At 42.9% G+C, this 13,436-nt stretch overlaps 1 protein-coding gene across 2 annotated transcripts in view; it reads left to right on the forward strand.

Moving 5' to 3' along the window:
• pacrg (PARK2 co-regulated) overlaps positions 1-13,436 on the forward strand; it is a 123,835-nt gene that overhangs the window by 14,680 nt on the left and 95,719 nt on the right. For both annotated transcript variants that reach the window (XM_069536125.1, XM_069536124.1), the window contains exon 2: positions 2,380-2,514. In XM_069536125.1, the coding sequence (XP_069392226.1) occupies positions 2,380-2,514 (135 nt within the window). The remainder of the gene's footprint in view (positions 1-2,379; positions 2,515-13,436) is intronic.

Genomic DNA, 13,436 nt, shown 5'->3' on the forward strand with positions numbered 1-13,436 from the left:
GATAGCAGGGCTATCATTGGAATGGCACACGGCAGCTCACGGCAGAGGAAAGGGCTTTTGTGTTTGGCTTTTGCTAGGGTGAGCTGAGCCACACGAAAATATGCCATTGAGCTTGCATGTCAGTGTATCTCAATGGCTGTCTGTGTGCAAGTGATCATAACTGGAGAAGAAAAAGGGAAAATGGCTGTGAAGCATGCAACACCTCAGCCATGAACACAGGCCATGGAATTGACTGCAGCGTCATCATTCCTGACCATAAAAGCTGCTCAGCCAGTCAATGCAGTCTGCATTCATTCTCTGCTCGCTGCCCAGTCTGAGCTATTTTTAGCCTCCGTGTGCAGCGTGGCTCAACTGCCGTCGTAGCTACCTGGATATGAGGGCTTTGTCACTCCTGCAGGCTGGAGCAGCACTGATCTTGCAAGCTTTACAGCTTCCTATTGCCACAGCTAGGTCTGCAAAACAACTCCTGCAGTGAAAGAAATGAACAAAGACAGACAAAGAAAAAAGGGAAACAAACAGATCATATTGATGTACACTGCATCTAAATGAAACAAACAAAGGCATTGCTTTCTCATATTAACTTTCTGTGTCCTTTGCTCTTGATGTGACAGAAAAATTATTCTAATGAGGCAATCTAACATGAAACTGTTCACAATGATGATAGGTTAAACAGTTCAAGCAATTATTGACTAATTGATTGAAACCTAATACAAATAGGAGCAATCTCATGGGATTACACAAAACCATTGTTGATGATTAGATGCACCATTGTAGAGTTAAATAAAAGACAAGACTCAAAAGATGATAGCAGGCATATCTGTATTATTTGTTGTGAAGGATTTCTTTTATGCTGCTAGCACAGTAGGCGATAACACAAAGTGCCATTTTTCTGTGTTTCTCATGCATTGTTAGTCACAGACATGTTTTGTTTGGATAGTCTTTCTCCTGCAGGTATACACACCTATGCCTATTTAATTCAACATAATATCATTCAGAATTCCCTGGCATGGTAAACAAATGCTCCAAATGAATTCATTTGAAATGACTACGCTACAATCCCATGGTGCATTAATGCTGTTTAATGCAGTGAGGACTCATAGACACTCACGCAGGGTACCTCATCATAGTTTTTCCCCTCTTCTCATTCCTCTGGAGCTTAGATGTGCTGGCAACATGTAGCTATGCCACCTCACGCATGCAACCTAAACTCTGATCCATGTTACATCATTCCTCTGTGGCACTTTTACCAATCTGCATTCCGTATTCTAAGCTTTTCTATTTAGTTCTTGAATTATGCAACAAACAGGCAACAGTAGTAAATGATGTAACATGAAAATCGAAACAACCGTTGGCTAGAAATAATCATGCTAATATACTAAAACCACTTCTCTCTCAAGTTGCCCACCAATCTTAGGGAGTCCTGCCAAAGATAACACATCCCAGTCCCACTTTGCTCTGCCTGTGGGCTGCTGTGGCAAAATTCTGCTTCTCAGTGGGCGGTAATCTGAGGATTAATGACAGCAACACATCTGCCAGTCATGTAGCAGTGCGACACAGATGGCGGAGGATTCACACAAGGGATATGGACAGGGAAACGATTGCCTCCAACATTCTGTCATTTATCCACTAAAACATGCTGTTTGCAAAGCTCTAATATTCTCGATCAAATGAATCCAAGAAAATGAGTAGCTCCCACTTGAACAATCCGACCACAGCGTCTGCACTGTGATGTGTTGGTCATTTTGATGCTGCATAATGAGCGTTTCTTTGTTTGTATTTGTAGGTAATTGGTTCTATCAGGGGTCTGTGTATTAGGTTTCTGTAGCATTTTTATATGATTGAATTGTAACACCAGTTTGTTTGCCCTGTAGAAGATGATATTAAATTAGAATAAAATCTTCCCTTCCTCTCTTTTCCACTCCACTGTGCTGCCTTTACTGACGCCTGTTGTATGGGTACTGCTACCAATGACCCCCACAACAGTAGTAGGAGACACTGTGGTTGATGTGATAGAAGTCCCATTTGCTTTCCGTGGCACAGTAATAGCACATATCCAACATGGTGGCAGAGAGAAGATGATCCTAACAATGCCTCAGGCACTGCCTCTGGCTACAAGGCCAATGCACACACACATGCACACACAAATGCACACTATCTGTGTTTTGCCTTCCTGAGAGGAGCAGAGAAGCAGGCACATGTGTCTCCCTGAATTACTTTTAAGAAAAGGCAGTGGGAGTGATTCTATTCTTGCAGGCGAAAACACAGTCAATTCTGATTTCATAAGACAACTCTCTTACTCGCTGTGTATGTCTAATTCTGTTTGTTTGACTATTTTTCATGTTTCTCTTTATTCTGATTTTACCTCTTATTTCTGACCAGGTGGTGGGTCCTCCGGCTGCAGGGGCTTTTCGTGAACGTCCTTCCAAACCAACCACCTTTCGTAAGTTCTATGAGCGTGGAGAGTTTCCAATGGCCCTGGAGCATGACGCCAAAGGAAACCACATTGCATGGAAGGTAGGGGCTTAACTAAGGACTGTTTTAACATGGTATTAACAAGATTGTCCGGTTTGTCAATACTGTGGTCAGTTATTTGTTGTCGTGGGGGCTCTATTTTAACAATTTAAGCACAAGTTCTGAGATCATGATGCAAGTGCATTCACAACGTGTCCAAACCCACTTTTGCTAGTTTAGCAGTTGAGAAATATTTTGCTCTGCCAGGCACATGGTTGAAGAGGGTTATTCTTTACAATTAGTCATGGTTGTGTTTTTGGCAAAACATGCCATAAACCAGTCAGAATGCCATCTCCCATTACCTTTAAACGCCAGGTGTGTATGGACCTGGGTGGATTGTTATTATAAGGGCGGTTTTGCCAGGTGGTAATAAAGAATGCAGATGGTTTGTACCACCTGCATGTGTATAATTTGCCAAAGTCATTGTAGCTTTGCCACAATCCTGAGGCACTTTTTTTTGGGTAATCTTCATAAATGTTAAAATTATTCCAAAAGGTTCGACTTTTTTCACATCTTATGGCATTGTTGAAACTTGTAGCCCGTGTTTATGTGTTACTGTCACAGTATCATTAAGAGTTAATGTGCTTGTCTCATGCATGGTGGATATTAGATTAGAATTTATTATTTCATGGAATATTTTGCTATAATAATATTAATAATTATGATAACAAGAAAAACACAAAGCATTTCGATAGTGGACATTTATTCCTATGTCAGTAGCCGAAGCGTTTGGGCCAAACTAGTGTGTATTGCGTGTCTGTATTTCAACACACAAGCCTGCACGGAACCATTAGACTCCTGACTGCCACAGTGTATGTGGAAAGGACGCATTGTTCTAATCACTCTATTGCTTTTTTTAAGCCCCCACTGTGCTGCCAGCTATTCCAGAAACTTCACACCCACCGTGCAGCAACCAGTCTTAATGACATTTATTCATAGTAAGCAATGATAAATGAATAAAACAAATTATGCCCCTTTGCTACCTTTTTCCAACTTCAAAGAGAGAGGGAAGGCTGGATGGGTGAGTGAGCTTTCTCGGTAGTTAGCTGTCTGTCTCCAGGTGAAAACACTGTAAAAGCATCTCTCTTTTGTATGAATTATTTATGTAAAATGTTCAAATGAATCTTTCCGTTTGCAAGAAAATAATGGATTTCTTCTGTGCTCTGCCCATGAAAAAAGCACTCAGCAAACAGGATCTGGTGTATGAAATTGTTGCTGTCATATCCAGTGTGGCTGTTATGCTTATTGATTTCCCCCCAATACTCATATACACACACTAGTCAATTTTAAAATAATGGGCAAAAGGATATTTTATTGCTCAAGTCAGCTGTGGCTCTTTGACTGTGAACAAGTATTCTGTTCTATTCTGTGAGTGTTTTCTATGAAGCATTGTGTGTTTTAATGGACTACATTTTTATTTGTTCCTTTTTCTTAAAATTAGTCTTCATCAGCATTTGTTTAAAACAAACCAGGTCAAGATGCTTGGTACATTCCTCTGTGGTGCAGTTCTATATGTGGGTGTAATGTAACAGAGAGTGTAACCATGATTGGAGTAAGTGGAGAGGGGTTGCTGCGTGTTTGCACTGAGCTGCCCTCAGGGCACATGGTTCAAGACGGCAGCTCAGGATCAATCCGAGTCTGAGAGCACAGGCCCCTGGCAAATAAAAAGTCTGGAGAAAGTAAGAAAGAGAGAGAGAGAGAGAGAGAGTTTCTCTCGGAAAGAAAAATAAATGGTGTGTTGATTTAGTTTGTGGGCTGAGTACCCAAGCATACTGTGTATTTGTGTGCCCACATGTGTGCATGTGATGTATGTGCAGTTTGCCGACTGCATTGATGAGTGTGTGTGTTCAGGTCAGGGGGTCCAGCTTCCCTCTTGCAAAGATGCTGTGTGCCCATGTTTACCTGTGCAGCTGCAAACAGCCGATGCAACTCACCTCTCAAATTGACCATGAAATAGACAAACAGGCTGCATATTCAGCCAAACTAGTCTGTCCAATCAATATCAGCATCTCCTCTGTACAGGTGCACATAGCTCTTTTCTGCCTCTTTCCTCTTACATGGTCACTCCCCCCCCGAGCAGCAGGGAGCAGCAGCCGCAGTCTTTCTGTGTACTGGATTAATCCTGTGCTGCATGTTTTTAGCATGTTCCTTCTCATACCATAGTAACTCCAAGATTTTTTTATGTCTGTCACACCTCTGATAAAACTTGCATCAGTGTTGGATGTTGAATATGTCTGTCGTATTTGTACCAACTCTGCTAAGAGTACTAAACATACTAAGAGTGCACTCAGAGCACTGGAGGAGGGCTGGGCGGTACAGCCTAAAATGTATCAGTGACAGTAACAGTATATATTATGGTCTTTCGTTGGACATGATTTGCAGATTATCGTTTTATGCTTGTTTGACAATGTCCATGGAATGGAAATTTCACTGATCTTTTATACCTCCTCCTTTTTATTGTGTGCATCTTTTTCAACCATTTCTTCACTTCTCAACAAAACAGCGTGGGCTCGCATATTTTCCGGACAAATCTCTGATGCAGGCTGATGACACTGACGAAGCAAATCGTCGTCTTTATACTGACGGACGAGACATGGTTTCATGCATTGCTGCCTCTCTCTGGTGTAGTTACGTCATCGCCAGTTAAGATCTGTGAGGGTGTTCCCCTGGTGAACAATGTGTTGTCAAAATCCATACAACAAGGAAAATTCTGTGTATTTATTAGGCTACTGTTTATACCGTCAACCCCTATTTGAAAACACAACATACTGATTTGCAGCTGATTGTGTTAAGTTACACTTAGTTATTTTTTTTTCAATCCTCTGTTGCTGCAGTGAAATGCACAGTAGCTTTAGTTACACCTACAAACTCTCATGTCAGTCAGTCTCGCTTGCTAAATGATTTCTTTAAGATTTCCTCAGTAAATAAAACTCAACACCATTTCACAAGTTGGCTTGAAAACAACAGTTTAAATAAATTGTAAAATTCAAAATGTTGCATATTTGTTGTTGTTGTTTATTTCAAAGAATTATGCGCCTGTGGACAAACAACTTAGTGAGTTTGTGAGTGTGTTTGCGAGAGGCTTTATAGCAGGAGTTTGATTCTATATGTTCAGGGGAAATGCAAGTGAACTAAATGTCAAGGGCAAGTTGAAAAAGGGAAGGTTGTATCTGAAAGGTAATTTGGCTCTCCAGAGGTAAAAGCTTCAGCTGTAATGGCGCGCTCAGGTAAAAGCTTTACATGTATGGGGAACATGTGCGGCAGATAGATAAGAGAGAGAGACGAGTTCCTATCCTCTACGTGCATTTGTGTGCCTGCGTGTTTGTGTGCTTGCACGTGTCTGTGTGCAAGGGTGTACATATGTTTGTGTGAGTATTTGGCCGATGCCGCAAAGTAAAAGCCAAGGGCCTGGAACACAACTGATCTACAACGAACCCCAGTGCCAAAAAGAGAGAGAGAGAGAGAGAGAGAGAAAGAGTGGGACAGAGAAAGTTTGAGAAAGACAGGAGGGAGGGAGAAAGAGAGAAATCCACAGGGACTCAGCAATCAGGAGACATGGCAGCCGCTTGGCTCTCACTTATAATGGATGAGTTGAGGTCTTCCTGCATTCCCTGTGGGGCTTGGTTAGACTCTCCCATCTCTACCCTCTGCTGTGCTCTGCAGGCTTCAAGCCAGGCATCATTGTTCACATACACACACACACCAACACACACACGCCCAACTCACATGTACTATACAGTGGCTAAACAGCCTTGTTTATTTTATTTCATTGATCGCCTATCTGCTTTTATCTTGTCCCTGATCTGCTGTTCAGCTCTGTGTCCTGTATGCTCCAGGTTGTTGTTCTGTCCTCAATATAAATCCTGCCTGTCTGTTTCTGCAGGCTTCCAACCCTCCTTCACCCCCCCCCCCCCCCCCCCCCCCCCCCATGTCCTGGCTCATGCACTTTATCTATTCCCCCTTGTCCTTTAACGGGGTCTGTCTGGGGGCAGAAGGAAAAAGCCATTTCATAAAAATATCAATGCAAACCTGATTTCTGCTACACCCTCCGCCACCACCCCCAGCCTCAGTCGAGGGGAGCAGAGATGGGGAGGGGGGGGGCAATCAATTAATCTGATCAAGCGCTTTAGGAAATGGAGAGCGTAAGCGATCCTAGGGGACGGATATCCATCTCCTTGGGATGATTGAATTACGCGAGTGAGAGTTGGAGAGGAGGGAGGGCTGGAGAAATGAGGTGGTTATGGTGACCGAGGCTGAGGGAGCACATGTGCTTGAGGAACACAGTGGGAGTGTGCGCTTGGTACGAGAAAGTGAAAGATAGAGGGACAGAGAATTAAACTGAGCAAGAGCAGAAAGAGTGGGGTGAAGAGAGATGAGGTCATTGCAGAAACAGAAATGGAGAAGAGCCTTATTTCTCTCACCCCCGCATCTAACCATTTACATTTTTATGTTTCATACCTTATGGTTGATAACCCTTTCTTTTGACAGCTATATTTCATAGCACGGGTACATCATTTTGCTTTGGAGTCAGTTCATAGCTGAGTGCGATGCTCCTCACAAATTGTCATTTAATTAACAGTAAATTGTTGCAGTATGCAAATGGCCCAGCAGTATGGAGAACGTTTATGATACAATAAGGGCTGCATTATCGTCTCTTATCTAAATTTAATTTATTATAATATCATAGACACCCTGTGTGATTGACAGGAGCTTACTGTAACATTATGCTAATATTCTCTCCTTAGGTTCTGCTTAAAATAACCCAGTATCTCTAAATATTATTTTTAAGAGGAGATACAGTACAGTAGCCAGCGAAAAGTACAACAGCATGACACTTCCAAAACAGCCCTTTCATGGAAATGCCTTGGTGATTGAGCTCCTCCATTGTTTTGCAAGCTGCACAATATGGTGCAACATATTGCTCAGAAATGCACGGCTCCTTTCGAATGCCACACTCCTGCAGAAAATGACCTTCTCTTCTACTTCTGTTGAATGCATACCATACCTTCTCTTCTCCTCCATGTGAATGATTCCTTATCTCTTGTGAGCACTAGAGCTTTGTCAGGGAACCTTTGAATAGACAGAATAAAATGGGGTTAACCATGCGTTTTCTCCAGCTCCCTGGCTGAAAGCTGGATACTCTGGGGGGATAGTTCTGTGTCATAAGGAAAAAGATGAAACACAATAAGAGGAGAGAATATGAACAAGCCCCCCTGGGCTTTCCCTGAGAGGAGTGAGAGAAGGGGTTTAGATTAGAGAGGTGGAAAAAGCACCAGGCCGTCCCGCCTAAAATGAGAGATGAGAACGAGAAAGAGGAGGAGTAGAGGAAGGAGGTGGACGAAAAAAAGCGTTCGACAAACAACACTGGCTAACCATCAAGGTCTGTACGGGCTGCCTCCCTGGAGGGAGAGAATTGTCGAATGACTGCTGGGAGGAAGCCTGATGATTTGCGCCACTGCCATGCTGCTGGTGTGACTGCAGGAATGGAGGGACTGTTGGAACAGAGGCATCCAGCAGAGAGAGCTTGTCTGCAGATTGTGAGCTGTGAGCTGCTGCCCCGCCTGCTGCCCTCAGCCATTATTCATAGCAGATGAACTCTACATAAAACTGATGATGGTTGTTTAGCCCGTGGGTCTTCCACTCTAGCTGTGGTATGAGACGGTAGCAAAAATGGATTTTTGGAGAAAATAGGGGATAACTGCAGAAGCTTTTATTGCTGAAGAAGGCTTACAGTGTGAATAACTCCAAAACTGTTTACCTCTTTAGTTCTGTGGAAGGGTATGGAAGAAAGTCACCTAACTCTTATAGGGGCTCGATTGAGTTACAGCCGTATCCTTTTTTTTTTAAGATCCCAATTATCATCATTGGTGATCAGACATGGAAACTTAGTTTCTCATTCTGTGCTGCAAGACCCTTTTCCTCTATCCCACTGTTACGTACCCTCCTTGTCCCCAAACTCACATCATCCCCCTGGACAACCTGTTGATCTCAGCTCTAGTACAGCCCAACCCGGCCTCCAACTCCAGCTGCAGCCCCCAGCACAGCAGGCTCTACTTTGCAGAAGAGGACTAATGCTCACTCCCTCTCATAGACAAACCCTGACTTCTGGTCAGCAGATGGGGGAAAATGCTGTGGATTGCTGGGGATAAAGAAGGGAGCCTCAAGTGATAGATGACATCACGAAGAAGAGAGGGGAAGGAGATCATGGAAGGGGCAGGGTGGCTACCAAATTAGACAGAGACAGAGGACAAGGCAGAGAGGGACATAGCTTGTCTGCCAAGGCCACAAATCATGTCCCTGAATGCAACACCAATGCTGTCACCCCTCCCTCACACAAAATAAGCCAGAGATCTATTGATTGGCACTCGTAGTCGCTAGCGGGCTCCAGCTCAAAATGGAGCCTTTAATTAACTTAATGGACCAGCTGCAGCTGTGTGCGAGCCAATGAGGGAGGAATAGAAATAGAGCGAGCGACAGAGCCAGCATAGACAATAAGTGGGGTTAACTGCAGACTGCTTTTATTATCAGTCAGGTTGGACAGGAAAGACACAGAGAGGACAGAGGAGGTGAGACTGAGTGGGCAGTGTCTTCTCAGCATCTTCTGTTCCCTGCCTCTTGTGCCCAGCTTCCCTCCTGGTGCCCACTTTGATTTAATAGGAGATTTGTATGATCTGCATCATACATATGTGGGTCTGACTGTAATTATGCTGTCTGCAACCCTGGAAGCTCCATGACACCCCTACATTCTCTGCTCTCAATAAGCAGAGTGCCAGGCCTCCGACAGCCAGGCCCCCTTTTCCTGCACACTGCTGCAAACTCTCATCCACCTTCCTCTCTCCTCCCCTGCACACCATTCTCATTCCTGTCCACCCATCCATTCTGTCAAAGGTTAATTGGTTTGGAAATGATTTGATTCATTCTGGACGTTAATGCTGTTATCATGCTTTTGTTGGAGGAAAAAAGAGAGAAAGAAAAACTACCCCCCACATGCACTTAAGCCTAATTTAAAATAAAGAGGAAAATGAAAAAAAAATCCAATTTAATCTTTTTTTTTTCTTACTCAGGCTCAGACTTGTCCCCACAAGTCTTTTTCTTTAAATTATGGCAGAATTTCATTACCTTGAAAGCTTTTCTGTCCCCTCCCTCAGCTCCCCTCCCTGTCTCCAATACTTTGAATGGATCAGGACTAATGTCTTTCTTGTAACCTCAAGGTCGGAATATTTGGATCCGTGGAAGCGCTCAAGGGTTTCAGTGATTAATGCACTGTACAAAGTACCTTGGAATAATGCGGTGGCTGATGGCTACGCAGAGTGATCAGTTGTGCACCCCCTCCACACGCACGCACGCACAAATATTCACACACACGATTACGTCTGGTGGAGATCGTTATAGGTAGAGGTGCCCTCGTCAGTGCCCTTGATGTGGATCGTGGAAGGTATTCATATTAAAATCGGGTTACGTAGAGAACCTCTTTCAATTCTCCCCAACAGTGCAATACAGTCTTTTCCCAAGGAGTTTTATGTATTTCTCTCTTTGTTACATCTTTTCTTACCTGGGCTTTGTTGGAAACAACCAGGCCATCACTTCCCTATGAGCTGGTTAGAATGGCAAATTTTCATCGAAGCACATCATTCTCAGCAGAGCGTCTGAATAAAAAAGTCCAATCACACCTCTGTTCTTCAACAACAATTTCACTATTCATTTACCTATTAGTATGCCACGTCAAAGAATTAATTAGATTACGCCTGAATGTCAAAGGGAGATAGTTTTCCCAACTGTAGTATCTACAATAAAACAGCTACTGCTCGATTGCTACTGTGGTCTTGATGTTTTTTGCTGACACAGCTGCGATGTCTGATAAAAATGTGATTTTCTCTAATGCGGCGGGCCACCTTACAGAGGTCCTCAAAGCTGCTGCTGCTGTGCACACCATCCACGCCCTATTGATCAGAGACACAGAGGCCTCTGTATTGAAGTTGTTTGCAGAGCTGCAGATGCTATCTTCACTTTTGTTAATTATTTACATTCGGTTCCACAAATCTGATCAATAGTTAATTGAGCCAGTGGGAGCTGGAGAAGAGAAAAACGAATACTTTGTGTGGAACTAAGAGACAAAGTCTTCAGTGTTGCAGTAGAAAGGAGTTTTACTGTCCTCTATGCTCTTACATATAATGTAAATATAAAATAATATAATGTGTGTGTTTCCCCGGTTTGAAGACCAAAGCTTTGAACAGCATCATTCTCTTCTCGTCTTCACTCTCTTAACGGCAGCAATAATTCTAAATGCCAACATTTTAAGGGAGTAGAGGACTCATGGCCATTCACTTGATTGAAGCACCATTTAAAGTGGCAGGTGGCTGACTAGAATACACTTGTAGTGTTTGTCTCTGGTGGGCTGTTGGGAAAGAGAGGCCTCTGAAGTCCAGGGAGCTGTATTTATCAAAGCATACACAAAACAAAATCTAGGTTTTACGAGCTGCCTGTACTAGGTAGATGCTATTAATGAAGCATGTGTACACACACAGACACACATGCCTGAGAGGAGTGAACAATAATAAATCATCATCTGTTCTACGTCTAGTTGTACATAACAGGCTCATCTCCATATATACACATTCATCAGTCCTGTGTAATTCACATATGTCTACAGCTTGACGTAAAGGAACATGTGCTAATAATGTGCAATTTCTACTTTAACTAAAGGCTCAATCATGTCCGATGTCCATTTCAAATGATGTAAATGTCGCTACCCATCTACTTCCATGCTTCCTTTATGTTGGCACGGTTGTTAGGCATTACATCCATTAGAGGGGATCACATGTAGAGTCATCAGCTTTTGACAACAAAGGATATGTCTGCAGTGGAGGAGGTTAGGGCAATGTAAAAAGGCAAAAGTGACAAATAGTCCCTGTGCCTCTAGTTTCTTACCAACTCACAATGTCTGAAATTGTGGCCTTGTGTCTGATGATCGTGTCGCTTGAACATTGACTACACTGCCCCCCACGATTTCCTGTGGTACTGCTCCCTTTTATCTGTTTTGTCCATGTCCATATATTTATATTTGTTATGTGCCAATATAAAAACTTATTTATATTTTTTAAATAAATATTTTAGGTCAAAATATTCTCAATTGAATTTCTATAAAGTTGTATTTGTTTTTTTATTCCAATTTTTTAAATAAAGTTAATGGTTAAACTGTTATATATCAAGCCTCAATTACATTTATTAGTCATAAAGGTTTATAACATGTAAGGAATCGCTGCCACCTTAAAAAAAATAAAAAAATAAATATATATATATATATATATATATATATATATATATATATATATATAAAGCAGAGGAGTGAAGAAGCAGAGCTTATGTATTTGAGTCGGTATTTATTTGTGTGAATCTATGCATGTGTGTCTCTCTTAGTGACTGACAGGAGCTGATTAAGGTATGCAGTAGCAGCTCCACTTTAGTAATCTGTCCCGCCACGCCTCGGGAGACGGACTGCACTCTCCTGGATCTCGGCGTTAATGCTGCAGGGCCCGTGATGCATTATGAGGAGAAATTCATCTCATTGTTTCTGTTCCCATTTACCAGTTTGAGCTGCACGTTTGCCATTGTTAACTGACAGACGTGTCAATGACTAATCTGCCTGGGTGTTCGACCACCACACCTTGTATTGGCTTTGGCATTCCCTTATCTCCCTTCTGTTTTCAGCCTGTCACTGATAAGAGAGAAGGAAGGGAGGGAGGTGTATGCATGTGTTGAGCTGGGGGAAATAAGAAAAATGGAAAGGAAAAGAATGGTAGTAAAAAAAAATTATATAGTAAGTGTTAGAGCAAAAGAGAGAGAGACGGAAATAGAGAAAGAAATAGGGCATGATTAAAGAGAGAGGTCTCTGAGGTGACACTCTTCCCCCGTTTCCCCTGTTTTGTGTTAGGTAGTTTGTTGAACACGCTGCGTTGTCATTGCCCTATTTCATGGGAGCAGATAAACAGCACCTTTGTTTTTTCCTCATCTTCTTGGGCCATATATATAGAGAAAATACAACGCATTCATTCATCCTTTTTGCATCTTTAGGATAGTCATATTTGTTTTGGATTGTGCATGTGTGTGTGCAAGAAAAGTGCGTACACACACAGACACAGGAACTAGTCCCTATTTGTCAGTGTCAGGGAGAAGATCCAGTAATTTGAGTTCAGATTGATGAGCGACAGCAGAGGCGAGCAGCGTGGTGTCGGGACTCCGACTTCAACTCCGTTTCAACTCGACCCAGCAGTATTGCTAAATCTGCCCCGCTACATGACGGGCGCTCTGGCTCACCTCGCCTCGCTGAGACAACCTCTGGCCACAATCTGGGTGTCTTTGTCAGCTCAGAGCAGCTGGGCCCCCAGAATTGCTGAGGTGGTGGATTTTCCTCTCCTCCTTCACTCAATCTCTACCCCCTCCCTTCTTCGTCTTCTTCCTAACACCCACAAATCAGCATTTTTTTTTTCTAACTTTGCTGTCACCCATTCACACATCTTTGGACCAGAGGCTTTCTCAGCACCAGGGGACTGTAGTCTAAAGACAAGAAAAAACCAGCTAGATCATATTCTTACTGGCAATTAGCAGCATACAGACACTGTCCCACTCAGTGCCCCAGCAAAGACAAATGTAAGAGAAAAAGAGAGTGAAGGAAAAGTATGACAAAAAGAGTAAAGGAATGATGAGTATAAAAAAGAGAAACACAAGGGCTTAATTAAGTGGTCTTTTAAATGCACGAGTGGGTAACAATTCAGCAGCTCTTTAGTCTCGGGAGGACCTGTCTCAATTACCCTAACGAGGCACAGTGACTCTGGCTTCCTTAGCCAAAGGCTACGGGAGTCAGGGTGCCTTGCAAGGCCAGGCAGGAGAAGCTGGGGAAGCGAAGGCCTCAATGGGTGTGTATTTCC

This window comes from Paralichthys olivaceus, chromosome 12 (assembly GCF_024713975.1).
Source record: "Paralichthys olivaceus isolate ysfri-2021 chromosome 12, ASM2471397v2, whole genome shotgun sequence".
In the NCBI taxonomy this organism is placed as follows: Eukaryota; Metazoa; Chordata; class Actinopteri; order Pleuronectiformes; family Paralichthyidae; genus Paralichthys; species Paralichthys olivaceus.